The sequence below is a fragment of the Macaca fascicularis genome, chromosome 6 (assembly GCF_037993035.2).
Source record: "Macaca fascicularis isolate 582-1 chromosome 6, T2T-MFA8v1.1".
NCBI lineage: Eukaryota > Metazoa > Chordata > Mammalia > Primates > Cercopithecidae > Macaca > Macaca fascicularis.
The window spans coordinates 146,961,659-146,976,149 of NC_088380.1; the positions used below are offsets into that span (position 1 = coordinate 146,961,659).

The 14,491-nt window shown below is 35.4% G+C and overlaps 1 protein-coding gene across 23 annotated transcripts in view; it reads left to right on the plus strand.

Annotated features, from left to right (window-relative positions):
- The window catches only part of ANKHD1 (ankyrin repeat and KH domain containing 1), a 139,619-nt gene that overhangs the window by 63,431 nt on the left and 61,697 nt on the right, over window positions 1-14,491 (plus strand). For 13 of the 23 annotated variants that reach the window (XR_012414166.1, XR_012414167.1, XM_065546871.1 and 10 more), the window contains exons 11-12: window positions 1,746-1,802; window positions 12,661-12,748. Coding sequence is in view for 19 of the 23 variants with exons in the window: in XM_065546871.1 (XP_065402943.1) it covers window positions 1,746-1,802; window positions 12,661-12,748 (145 nt within the window). In the remaining 4 variants the exon portion in view is untranslated. Of the gene's footprint in view, window positions 1-1,745; window positions 1,944-12,660; window positions 12,749-14,491 lie in introns of those variants that run through there. The other 10 variants (XR_012414168.1, XR_012414169.1, XM_065546874.1 and 7 more) reach the window with 2 other exon arrangements.

Sequence of the window (14,491 nt, forward strand, 5' to 3'; positions counted from 1 at the left end):
CCATCCATATGTATGGTCTCCCTGATCTCCCTTATTTGTATTATCTTTATGTCTAATACATTTCTTTGTCCTTTTCTTCTGCATTGTGTCTTAAGCCTGTCATCCAGGTCACTATTTTTTTCTGTATACTTGTTTCTGCTTTTTTTTTTCTTAAAAGGGACAGGGTCTTGCTTTATCCCCGAGGCTGGAGTACAGTAGCATGATCACAGCTCACTACAGCCTTAACCTCTTAGTCTCAAGCAATCCTCCCACTTCAGCCTCCTGAGTAGTTGGAACTACAGGCGCACACTGCCACACCAGCTAATTTTTTATTTTTATTTTTTGTAGAGACGGGGTTTCGCCATGTTGCCCAGGCTAGTCCCGAACCCCTGGGCTCAGGCGATCTACCCACCTTGGCTTCCCAAGTTACTGGGATTACAGGTGTGAGCCACCATGACTGACCTGTTTCTACTTCTAAATGTGGTTTTCATGGCTTCACTGTTACTGCTCCCTTATCTGCAAAGCTTGGGACCAAAAGTGTTTTGGATATATTTTTTTTTGATTTTGGAATATTTGCAGAATATATATCCATTGAGCATCCCTAATTTGGAAATCCAAAATCTGAAATGCTCCATGAGCATTTCTTTTGAGTGTCATGTCAGTACTCAAGAAGTTTCAGATTTTGGAGCATTTCAGATTTCAGGTTTTTAGATTAGTGATGCTCAGTCTGTATTTAGTTTCTTCTATTCTTCCAACTCACTTTCCAATCTTTTGTTATATAACTTTGTTCAACTATTTAAGTAAATATTCCCTGTTCTCTTTAATTTATTTGAAGGTAATGGGGAATATTTGACTAAAATTTTATTGTTTGTTTTGTAGGAACTTCTTGATAGGTTCCATGTTGGATACTCTGTGCTTATTATTCGTATTTTAATGGGACTTGCTATTTATTGAAATATGGGGTAGGGTAGCAGGGAAGAGGAAGTGAGCCTTAACAGTTAGCTTCTTAAAATCATATAGTTGTCTCAGGATACTGTCGTGCTGAATCTATACCATAAGAGCACGCACTTTCTTAGGGTAAGCACATCACGTAGGTAGGAAATTGGAGTGACAGAGTGAAGTCTTCTCTAGGCCACATTTCTTTTATTTGGAGATTTAGTTGACTCCGGTCAATGACTGAAAAGCTTATTGTGGTTTCCTAAGTTGTATCCCTGTCTCACCTTTAGATAGTTTATCTCAGTTAAGAGTCTATATCTAGAGAAAATACAAATATTCCATTTCTCGAGTTCTTTGAAGGTTCTTGTTTTAGTTGAAAAGTGTAAGCCCTAAGTACTTTTATAATGAGGGGAAAAACTATGTAACTATTTATCTTACAGTATTTTCCTCCATCCTCCCAACTTCTGATATGCCCAAATCTCTTGATTTCATTATTTTCTTTGGTTAGATGTTTTTAAATGTTGCTCTGTTTTTGTGGCTTTAGTTGTATTTTGAGACAGAGGCATGAATTTAAATAATTGTGCAGAAATGTTTCTACATATATTAAGGTTTATATTGAAGTTTTATTGGTAAAAAACCGTAATAACACCCCCTTAAAAATTTATACTCTGCTCCTCACATTACAGTCTCTACAGATGAGAATCTTTTTAGTTGAAGATCCTGAGTTAACAAAGCCCAGCATCTGAAGTATCGGTCACAAGGTCTTCATGGCCAAATGTGATTTTCGTTTTTGGAATAAGATCCGTGAGTTCTTCTTTTTCCTTTCGCAGGACAAGCAGGAGGACATGAAGACTATTTTGGAGGGCATAGATCCGGCCAAGCATCAGGTGAGGGTGGCCTTTGATGCTTGTAAGCTACTACGTAAAGAATAGATGTTGTAGGTAACCAGAACTCTGGATATCTGAATTCCAGCCAAGAAGTTCCAGGACCCTGCTGGGTGACAAAGGAAATCCTCTTCAATTGAAAAAGATTATGAAGTCCCAATAAAAAGAGATTTGCATTACTGGTAGTTTGTTTCCTTAGTCTTCTTTCTCAGTGATGTTCCTAAAAAAATCTCTTAGGCGAAAATAGATTTTCTTATTCAGATAGTTCTTGTACATTCTCCTTTATTGGGAGAGTTAGTATACTACGGAGAGAAAGTCTCAGTAATAAAGTCCTTTGCATTCAACTTTGTTTATCAAAAATCTGAAACTCAGAGTGATATTAATACATTGGATTGTTTTAAAAATAATCCTCAAATAAACAATTAGTTTAGCAAAACATTTACTATATAGTTTATGCCCTAATTTCTGTAAACTAGAAGTTTAAAATTTTCTTCTTAAAATTGTCTCTTATTATTCTGAAATTGGTTTTTAAGGTGAATATTTTTTCATAAGAAATATTTCTTTTGAAAAAATGTGTGAATTTGTGCCCAGTGGTTTTAAAAGTCAAATAAATTTAATATCCATTATAATCCAAAGAAATTTATTTAAAATCAGGAGTAGGTTTTAATTTTAAAATTAGGAATGAATTGTGATTAGATCACAAATAACTTAGGCCATCTAACTTTCTTTTTTTTTTTTTTTTTGAGACAGTCTTGCCCTGTTGCCCGGGCTGGAGTGCAATAGCACCACGATCTTGGCTCACTGCAGCCTCTTCCTCCCAGGTTCAAGTGATTATCCTGCCCCAGCCTCCCGAGTAGCTGGGGTTACAGGTGCGCACCACCACGACCACCTAATTTTTTGTATCTTTAGTAGAGACAGGGTTTCACCATGTTGGCCAGGCTGGTCTCGAACTCTTGACCTCGTGATCTACCTGCCTTGGCCCCCTAAAGTGCTGGGGTTATAGGCATGAGTCACTGTGCCTGGCCTAAGTTTCTTAATTCTAAACCTCTCTTAATCATGATGCTTATTAGGTGTCTTCATCATTGGCTTGTTAAATGAGAAGCTGTTTTATTTATTCTGTTTAGATTTTTTTTAATTTCTTTTTTTTTTTTTTTTTTTTTTTTTTTTGAGACAGGGTCTCACTGTGTTGGAATGCAGTGGCATGCTCTCGGCTCACTGCAACCTTCCCATCCCAGGCTCAAGTGATCTTCCTGCCTCACCCTCCCGAGTAGCTGGGACTAGAGGCGTGCGCCACCATGCCCAACTAATTTTTTTTATTTTTATAGAGATGAGGTCTCACTGTACTGTCCAGGCTGGGTATATTTATTCTGTTTTGAAGTAAGTAAGTTTATTTCACAAAATGTGGTGTGAACATGTGAGCTTCTACTCAGTTTGTATGATATTGCAGGCTCCTATCAAGAATGTAAAGCTGAGTGTTATTTCAGATCAAAGTAATTCTTTTTCCCTGGATTTGTTAGAGGAAATGTAATTGTAAACCTTTCTCTCTAGTTGCAAGTCTCAAAACTTAGGATTTTTTTTAAAAATGAGTTTTGCAGCCCCACATTTACAGGTTCAGATTCCATAGATCTGAAATGGTGGGGTCTGCATTTGTACTAATATCTCAGGAGATTCTGATGACAAGTTCTCCATATCTTACACTTTGAGACATTGGTAGAGGCCATACAGATTATTCTGCATCATTGTTGAGTTCTTTACTTTTTCCATCTTTGCTTTATAAGCGATCATTTTTCTTCCATCCAAATTGAATAAACTTGGTTTTTCTCTCTGTTACTTGTGATTTTTAGAAAATGTGTGCTAAACACAAGCCTTAGGACCAGTGCCTCTTTTTGCCATATCAGTTCTCCTGAGGGATATGAATCCAATCAGTAATAGTAGATCACTAGTAATGATTAATATACAGTGGTGGGTTGAAAGAACATACTCCCCATGGAAGAATGTTGGAATCCTCTAGTACATACAGTATCAAACAGTCTCCCTCCCTTTCTCTGTGATTTTGGTCTTTCTCCTTAGAGAATGTCCTGCCTCCAACTCCAAAAGACATTGCCTCTGTGGTATAGTTACAATCCTTAAATATGTCTTGGGTGCCCTGTAGCTGTGATTTTTTTTTTAAGGGAAATTAACTTATTTTAAATAAAATAAACTTAATTTAAAATAAAATTTTGTTATCTAAAGCCAAATAGAAAAAAAATTCCACATTTTTTTCTTATAGTGCTCATTCATCAGAACCAATTTTTTTTTTTTTTGTGGAGATGGTCTTACTTTGTCGCTCAATATAGAGTACAATAGTGTGATTATAGCTCACTGCAGCTCTGAACTCCTGGGCTCATGGCATCCCCCTGCCTCAGCCTCCTGAGTAGCTAGGACTCCAGGTATGCACCACAATGCCTGGCTAATTTTTAAATTTTTTTCAGAGACAAAGTCTTGCTATCTTGCCCAGACTTGTAGTGTATTTTTTATGGATATATTTTTAGGGAGCTTATGAGCTCTAGTAATCCATTTATCAATGCATTTCAACTGTTAGTAATGACCTTACCTTAATAAACTTTAAATGTGACCTTACCTTCCACTTTTTAACTTTTTTATTAAGGAATAGCAGATAAACTTTTTTTTTTTTTTTTGAGACGGAGTCTCTCACTGTCGCCCAGGCTGGAGTGCAGTGGCACAATCTCAGCTCACTGCAAGCTCTGCCTCCCGGGTTCACACCATTCTCCTGCCTCAGCCTCCTGAGTAGCTGGGACTACAGGCACCCGCCACCACGCCCGGCTAATTTTTTGTATTTTTAGTAGAGACGGGGTTTCACCATTTTAGCCAGGATGTTCTCCATCTCCTGACCTTGTGATGCGCCTGCCTTGGCCCACCACAGTGCTGGGATTACAGGCGTGAGCCACCGAACCCGGCCATATATACATATTTTTAACTTTACTACTTAAAACTAGGAAACTTTTGTCAATTTCTTAAAAATCTAAAACTACCTATGGAATACACAAAACTCCTAATACATTTCTTTTAAAGCCAAGTTCTCTCTTTCTATGTTACTGTGTATTGAATGAGTTCTTTTCAGCTCTCTCCAGCTTGTTTAAATATAAGTACAAATGACTTACAGTCAAGAAGGTAGTCATTATTAGTATATAGAAAAATGAATCTAAAAATATGTAGTTGTGCCCCAAAACAACAAGTTTAAAGATCTCCATGGACTAGAAATGAAGCATGGATCCACAGTTTAAGCTATAGTTCCCAAGGAGAATTAAGGGCTAAAAAAATACACAATAGGGGCTGAGATTTCAGCATGTACAGAGGAATAGGGAGTGAATGCATTTCACATGTAGTACATCAGTAGATCTAGTCTACTTGAATAAAGCAAGGAACTGGGATCTTATTGCCCTACCTGTGAACCAAAATGGATTAAAAAAAACTTGGAGCAACTATCTAGGGTTATGGTTAGAAATTAGCAAATTGTCACATCCAGGTTATATGTAAAAAAAAAACGCAAAAAAACTACAAAAAAAAGGCCAGGGGGAAGAAATTAGCAAATTGTCATTAGGAGAGGGAAGAAGCAGAGACAACCGTGTGACTAAAAACTTGGAGGACAACATTCTTGATTTAGGGAACAGAAGTGAAATACCTCTATGAGACAAGAACCTTAGGTGTCCAGCAAAATATCTACTTCTGAAACGAACTCCAAGAGCCAGACTGAGGCAACTTCCAAAACATCTGATAAGAAGGAGTACATCTGTGGATGGAAAAGAAACTAAAACAAAACACCTCCCATCAAAATGAGTTTCCTCAAATAAAAAAATTATAAAGCTGGAGAGCAAATCTTTATCAAGAAAGATAGTCAAAATGTAAACAAACAAAAAGCAAATTATAATACACTCAAGGAAATTGAAATAAACTTTAATCTTGAGAATTTTAAACATGTTTATTTTAAACTATGACCAGTAACCATAAAACAATGTGAGGTCATAAAGCAAAAGCTGATAATTACGTATTAAGAACAGCTGTATATAAAATAAAACAAAGTAAAAGTTTTGGAGGGTAACCTCAATATATAGGGTAAGACAGCATATTAGACACAGTTGAATACATTAGTGAATAAATGAAGGATAAAACAAGAAATAATACAATAAAATATATAATTAAATATAATAAAGATAGAAAATATGAAAAAGAAATTGAGAGCAAGAGAATAGATTAGAAGCTCCACCATGTATCTACTGGAAGTTCCTGAAGGAGAGGATAGAAATGGAGGGGAGAGGAAATGTTTGAAGAGAGTGGTGGAGAATTTTCTAGCATTGTAGCTAGACATGAATCTTTGACTGAAGAATCATATCCATCACTAAGCAGAACAGTGAAACTGTGGAACTTTAAGGATAATGAAAAATGTCTTAAAAGCTATCAGAGGAAAAAAACACATTACCTACAAAAGAACAACCATCAAAGTTTTGACATTCTCATCAGCAATAATAATTACAGAAGATGATGGGAAGTAATATCCTCAAAATGCCAAGATAAAATAATACAATACAGAATTCTGTACTTACGTGCCATTCTAGAGAAGGAAAATAAACATATTTTCAAATCTACAAAGAATAAACGAGTTTACCATCATTAGACCCTTGTCAAAAGAACTACTAAAGATACATACATCAATGAGAAGAAACAAGTGAGTCTTGGAGGAAGGCGTGGAATACAAGAAACTATGGTAAGCAAAGAAATTGATAAAACATATTATAAATACAAATGTTTGAGTTTAAAAACCTAAATTTTAATGTTTAAAACCAAAGTAGTACTAAAATTCTAGAAAACAATAGCAGGAAATTCAGAAGGATGTGTTAGAGAGTTTAAAAGCCACGCTAGAGTCTTTTGTTGTTGTTCAGGAGGAGAACGTACTGAATGAAGCTTTTTTTTAAATAAAAATAGAATAGTAATCAGAACAAATATAAAGCTATTAAACTCGACTGTTAAAGGACAGAGACTTCTGAATTAGAGTCAGAATCAAAATGTAGCAAATGCTGTTTGCAGGAGACAAACCTTAAAGCAAAGTAATGAGGAAAGCTTGACAGTGATGGGAAAAAATTATGTAAAGCAATATTAATATCAGACAAAATGGAATTTTAAGCCAAAAGCATTTTTAGAAATGAATACTCCTCCAACTGAGAAAATAATTACCAATCAGTAACTAACAATCTACCATCTAAATAAAATATAAAACTGCAAAATTGCAAGAGAAATGGTCAGATCTGCATTTGTAGTGGTAGGATTTTTTTTCACACACTTCTCAATGAAACTGATGAATCAAACAGATAAAATGATTGTTAAAAATCAAATAATTTTTTATCTTACAGAAAGCTAGCATTCTGTTTCCAGTAAATATACTTTGTATTCTCTTGTAATACATGGAATATTTCTAGAAATTGTCCATGTTTTAGGCCACAGAGAAGTCCGAAGAAACTCCTGAATCTTCATCATGTGGACTATATTCTCTGATCCCTCTTGCCTGGAAATTACACATCAACAATAAAATCTTATTTAATTCCATACATTTAGAAATTGAAGGAAAATACTTTTTTTTTTTTTTTTTTTTTTTTTTTTTTTTTTTGAGACAGAGTCTCGCTCTGTCACCCAGGCTGGAGTACAGTGGCGTGATCTTAGCTCACTGCAACCTCCACCCGCCGGGTTCAAGCAATTCTGCCTCAGCCTCCCAAGTAGCTGGGACTACAGGTGCCTGTCACCACGCCTGGGTAATTTTTGTATTTTTAGTAGAGATGGGGTTTCACCACGTTGGCCAGGCTGGTCTTGAACTCCTGACCTTGTGATCCACCCACCTCGGCCTCCCAAAGTGCTGGGATTACAGGCGTGAGCCACCATGCCCAGCCAGGAAAATACTTTTACAAAATTCATGGGGTTAAGAGGCAATACCAGTAAAAATTACACGGTAGAAACTGAGTTACCAGTGCACACCAAAACTTGAGAAGGGAGAACATACCTGAAGTTGTCCTTAGAAGGAAAATTGTAGTTCTGTATATCAGTATATTAAAGATGAAAATAAATTTTAAAACAACAGCACAAAGGAAGAAGAAAATAATAAAAGCAGGAGAACACCTCATTCTATCATATATGGTATTCTATGGTACATGATATTCTATGGTATAGAATGAGGTGTTGCCCAAATCTAGGGAAAAAAATATAAAAGCAAAAGTTAACACAATAGAAAATAATTTTAGAAAGAGATACAAAACAAAATATAGGGATGAAGAGTGAAATTAAAAGCTGGTTTTTAAAAAAAGATTACCAAAACAGATAAAACAAGCCAGGCTTTTTATTTATTTATTTATTTATTTATTTATTTATTTATATTTATTTAATTTTTTTAGGGGAAAAGGCACAGATAACAAACTTAAAAGTGAATTATAAGAGATCTTTAAAATTCAGTCAATAAATGTGAATGCTCAGATGAAATGAATACTAATTTTTGCTAGAAATATATAAATTATCAAAATTGACTCTAGAATAGGAAACCATGTATTACAAATTGAATCAGTAGTTTAAAATTACTCATCTATAGAAGGTAAGAGGTTCAAATGGATTTATGGGTGAATTTTACCAAATGTTCAGGGTTTTTGTTTTTTGTTTGTTTGTTTTGTTTTTGAGACAGAGTTCCACTCTTGTTGCCCAGGCTGGAGTGTAATGGCGCAATTTTTGCTCACCGCAACATTCACCTCCGAGGTTCAAACGATTCTCCTGCCTCAGCCTCCCGAGTAGCTGGGATTACAGGCATGCACCACCTTGCCCAGCTAATTTCGTATTTTTAGTAGAGATGGGGTTTCTCCACGTTGGTCAGGCTGGTCTCGAACTCCCGACCTCAGGTGATCCACCTGCCTCAGCCTCCTAAAGTGCTGGGATTAAAGGCATGAGCCACCATGCCAGGCTGGACACCTCTCCCTCTCCTCTCCTTCTTCCTCTCCCCCTCCCCCTCCTCCTCCCCCTCCCCCTTTGTTTTCTTTCTTTTTGAGGGAGTCTCCCTCTGTCGCCCAGGCCAGAGTGCAGTGGTGAGATCTTGGCTCACTGCAAGCTCTGCCTCCTGGGTTCACGCCAGTCTCCCGCCTCAGCCTCCCGATTAGTTGGGACTAGAGGCACCTGCCACCACACCCGACTAATTTTGTTTTTGTTTTTGTTTTGTATTTTTAATAGAGATGGGGTTTCACCATGTTAGCCAGGATGGTCTCGATCTTCTGACCTCGTGATCCGCCTGCCTCGGCCTCCCAAAGTGCTGGGATTACAGGCATGAGCCACCGTGCCCAGCTGAAATAGATACTTTCTATATTATTCTAGCTGTTCTCAAGAACAGAAAAAGAAACGTTAAATTGCACGATATTTAAGTTTGTAGCCTTGGAAAATAATTTTCTGTGTTTATAAAGGGAAAAAAATCAGAAACAATTTGTATCCTGAAATTTTATTAGTATTGAACAAATAGTGGCTATATGAATGACTAAATCCAATGTTCATAAATAGTACGATGTATACAAATTTGATTCCCATTATATACATGTATACATTGTTTCCCATGATATACACACATATATGTATATACATACATTGTACATATATATTCCCATTATTGATTCCCATTATATACATATATGTGTTCCCATTATATACCTGCATTCCTATTATACATGTATATTCCCCTTATATACATACATATGTATATATGTATATATACTTGTATGTATGTGCATATGTGTATGTATATAATGGGAATCAATGGGAATATATATTATATATATGTATGTGTATAATGGGGACCAATGGGAATATGTATGTATAATGTATGTATATAACGGGAATCAATGTATTCCTATACATATACATATATATAATGGGGATATTCCATATATACATATATTATTATTTTTTTCTTTTTTCTGCTTCTTGCAGAGCAGGGCTAACCCATAGGGAGTGTGCCCAGAGTAACCTGATTCCCATTTTAAAAGAAGGATTTAGTAGTCAGATATTTTGGGGCAAATATTGTGTGTTGTGGGATATACATTATTCATTTTAAGACACAAAATGTTGTAAATATAGAGTAGTGGCATTGTTTTATCAACTTTTTTCAAATGTGATTATGTTATTCAAAACTAAAAGAATGAATGTATATTTATAGAGAGGAAAATAAAATAGGTAGCTTTTCACCCCTTTTATTTCAGGAATTATATTAATATGTTGAATTTTGAAACTTGACTTGGTGTGAGGATATTGGGACTGTACTTTCTGATTTCATGTCTTTTAACAACTATGGTAATATTTTAAATATACAAAATTAACAGTTATTTTTTATTTATGTATTTATGTATTTATTTTTGAGAAGGAGTCTCGCTCTGTCACCCAGGTTAGAGTGCAGTGGCTCGATCTTGGCTCACTGCAAGCTCCGCCTCCCAGCTTTACGCCATTCTCCTGCCTCAGCCTCCCAAGTAGCTGGGACTACAGGCGCCCGCCACCTCGCCTGGCTAGTTTTTTGTATTTTTTAATAGAGACGGGGTTTCACCGTGTTAGCCAGGATGGTCTCAATCTCGTGACCTCGTGATCTGCCCGTCTCAGCCTCCCAAAGTGCTGGGATTACAGGCTTGAGCCACTGCGCCCGGCCAAACAGTTATTTTTTAAAGTTTACTCTAAATCAGGGCTGAAAGCTTTGAAATCATTTGTCTTTGCCATTACTTACGGGACCTAATTATGTTGATGTGACCTAATTATGTTGATCACCGCCAGGCTTAAGAAATAAGAAAGAGAAAAGGATAAAGAAAGGATAAGAGACATTAATATTACCCGACTATGTTCTAGTAATAACATATCAGTTGCAGATAATCAGTGTCTTACTCTCAGGTTTAACTACTACTCTTAATTTCTTGTTTAGTTGACTTTCCTTTGTCTTATTTACCTAGTAGAAAACAATAAAAACTTCAAACCTCAATGCTATGAGAGGGAAGATTTGAGAGTTCAGTTATGCTTAGTTTCCTGCATGATTAAACAATTTTTAATCACTCAATCGTTTAAGCATATGTGTACAGTGACTAGCAAAAAAAGACAAGATCATTGCTCTCATGGAGCTTACCGTTTAGTGGAGGAGACAGGTTAGCTAAATAAAATACTTACACAAACTAAAATATGATTGTAATTTATGAAGGAGAGGTTCATAGAGATGTATGTCCATAATAGGAAGAGTGATTTAGTCAGGAAGTTCAGGGAAGTCTTCCTTGAGGAAATAACACTTTACTTAAGATGTAAAGGATGAAAATGAGTTAGTGGAGGGAAAGCATTAAAGAGAAAGACCAGTATGTGCGAAAAAGTTGTGAGGCAGGAAGGGAAAAAATAAGTTGCTAAATGGGCAATTTATTTCCAGGATGTGGTTGATTGTAATGATATTTCAGAAATAAGTTGGATAGAAAACCTGGACAAACAACTTTCTAGGCCTTTCCGAGTAAGGTCTTTGTGATATGTATTCAGTTTTATTTGAAGTAAATTGCCAGAATGTTAGATTTACCTAAGTTTGAATGTGAGTTCAAGATCTATTCTAAAGCCAAATTATTTTGGCATTATCTGTAGTTATTCATTTTTCCATAAACTAGAATTAAAATATTCTTATTTAATTAACATGTATAACAATTAAAAAGCCAAAACATAAAGTAGTTTTTTTAGTAGGTTGAGTGATACTACACTATCAAGATTTTTTTTAAACCTATTTAAGGGAGGAATTCCTATCATTTTCTGTGAGGTCTCCATTGGGTTGACAGTCTACTCATTTCTTATTGTTATTTTGTCTGAGTTGTAGATCAGGATAGTTAAAATGTAAATAGACTAAATTGTATTCTGTTGGGAGAGCACATATTTTAAATTGATCATGTGGTAATTATAGGATTTTCAGAGTTAATTAGAAGAATATAGCTGAAATAAAGCTTAATCACCATTCTTTATCAGTTTTTTCATAGTAACAAAAGAGAACCAGAACAACAGAAAATCATGTTTGCATACATAGTGAAAGAGGGGATAGGTAAGAGAACTTTTCAAAGAAGCAGTATATACGCTACATTTTAATACTTACATGAATTTAATGAGTTCATAATTCTCCCAACAGACAGTATTACCATATAAGCAAGCTCCTTTTAGTGGCATTTGATGTGAGGCATGCCTAGTTAAAAACTGTTTATCATTCATTCCTCTTGCTGGCGAACTTCCTAGAAAGAACAATCTTTCTGCTATTAGGAGTTGTATCTTTTGCCTTTGACTATTCAAGTATTTAATATCTACTTAAAAAATCTACCCATTGGTATATTTTTCTTCTTCATTTTTCCGTTACTCCTAAAATACCATAGTGTTTTTCTTCAAGGAATCATTTGCATCCTTTGATAGAGCTTTTATTGGCTTTGCTATAAGATCAAGATTCTTCTAATCGTTTCACAGGACTGAGGTTCGTTTTTCACAGTCCAGATAAATAGTTAGGAAACATTTTTTAAAACTTAGAATTAGAAAAATGCAGTGATTTCTCTTTGGGAACCAAACAAAACATTAATATTATCTTTAGTGGTTATTACTTGGTATGCAAAACTGAACTTGCCCTTAGAAAGTTACATTATCTAGTGTGGACTGAAAAATCCGGTATATTGGGGGAATTGAAGTAGGTGGTATAAGTATCTACATTGAGTAAGTATATTAAATCCTCATTGTTTCTCATTTCATCAGTACTGTTTTTAAAATAGATGGTTAGACCGTTGGCATTGATGGATTATTTTTTCCATTTCTTTAACAGGAACATGAATCTGAAGGTGGAAGAACACCTTTGATGAAAGCTGCAAGAGCTGGTCATTTGTGCACTGTGCAGTTTCTTATTAGCAAAGGTAAAGAAAGGGCAAGTGATCATTTCCAAGAGGCTACAGTTTATGGGAAAAAAAAATCCTAAACTGTTGCAATTTATGTTATGGCTACTTTACCTACAGTAAAGTATTGTATTCTTGCCTTTTGTTGTTGTATTTTATTTAGTAAGCGTAGAGTTTGTGAGTTATTTACCGGGAATTTTCTTTATTAGTTTTGAATTTTAAGTTTTCATTAACCAAACAACATGTGGTTGCTCCCAACTTAGAAAAGCCAAATGTAAAATGTCCCACTATGATTAGGTGGATATTCAACAGCTAATGATAAGTCTGTTCTGCTGGAGATGTGGGTGGGGGACAGAGAGGAAGTCTGCTACTGTGGTACTTGTTTGTGGTTCAGTTGCACTAACTGAGTTTGTAAGGGTCTTATTTATTATAATTTTTATATTTCTTTAGAAATTCTATTATTAGAATTATATTTAGGCAAAAAATACAACTGATGGATGAAGAATTAGCTTAAGACTGTTTACTGCAGAGAAATAAAATGCTGTGGAACCAATGTTAGGTTCAACCGTATATAATTGTCATGTTATGAATCAAAAATGGTAACGTCAGCAGTTTGATTTGGTTCAGCCTAACTCTTTGTATAGAGTCAGAAATACTGTGGCATCTAATGAAACATCTTAGGATAGGATGATAAAAATACAGGGAAGATTCACTCAGGTGGTGTTATGTTGTTAAGATAAAAATTATATTTATATTTTAATAGATTTCTGACATGTAGTAACATTAAAAATGCAGGGTAAGATTTTATCATTTTGTTTTATTTTTTTTTGAGAAGGAGTTTCACTGTTTTTGCCCAGGCTGGAGTGCAATGGCGCAAACATAGCTCACTGCAACCTCCACCTCCCGGGTTCAAGTGATTCTCTTGCCTCAGCCTCCCGACTAGCTGGGATTACAGGCATGCATGATATTTTGTATTTTTAGTAGAGACAGCGTTTTACCATGGTTGGCCAGGGTGGTCTCAAACTCCTGACCTCAGGTGATCCGCCAGCCTCGGCCTCCCAAAGTGCTGGGATTGTAGGCATGAGCCACCGCACCTGGCCAGATTTTATCATTTTAAATGTACTTGTTTTCTTCTGAATTGGATAAAACTAGGTTTATTTTCTTCATATTGCATTTTTGCTGCCAAGTAACGCGTATCTTTACGTAATATAGCCTGTAAAAGCTGCTTACCTCAACCACACAGAAATAAATAGACAGATAACCTCTGGAGTTCTCTTATGCTTCTTTACTAAAGAGGATACCTAATGATACCCAACAACAACCTGCTAAGAATATAATCAGGCTTGTCAGGAATAGGAACACATTGATTATATCGTTTCAGCTAAAATAATCCTGTCATCTAAAATAATTTCATGTTGCTAATCTCAGGATGTTTATTGCTGTATTTTACCTTTCCCAAAAGGTACTTCTATGCAAGTTAGGATTAGATTCAGCTGAATATTTTCTGAAAATTAGACAAACTGTTAGTGGTAGTTTTACCCACCGACTTATTTTTCTCTTAAATAAGATAGGTAGAATTAAGAAGGAAGAATGAATATTTCTATAGTCTTAACTTTCTAGTTGAGATCTTTTGGAATTGTTAAAGGTAACTGAACTAAAGTTATTTTTTCCAGGGATCAAAAATAACTTATCAAAAAAGAAGCTAAGAAAAGACTTTTCATTTAGACATTTTTCAGGTCATGTTATACACAGCTATTGAACAAC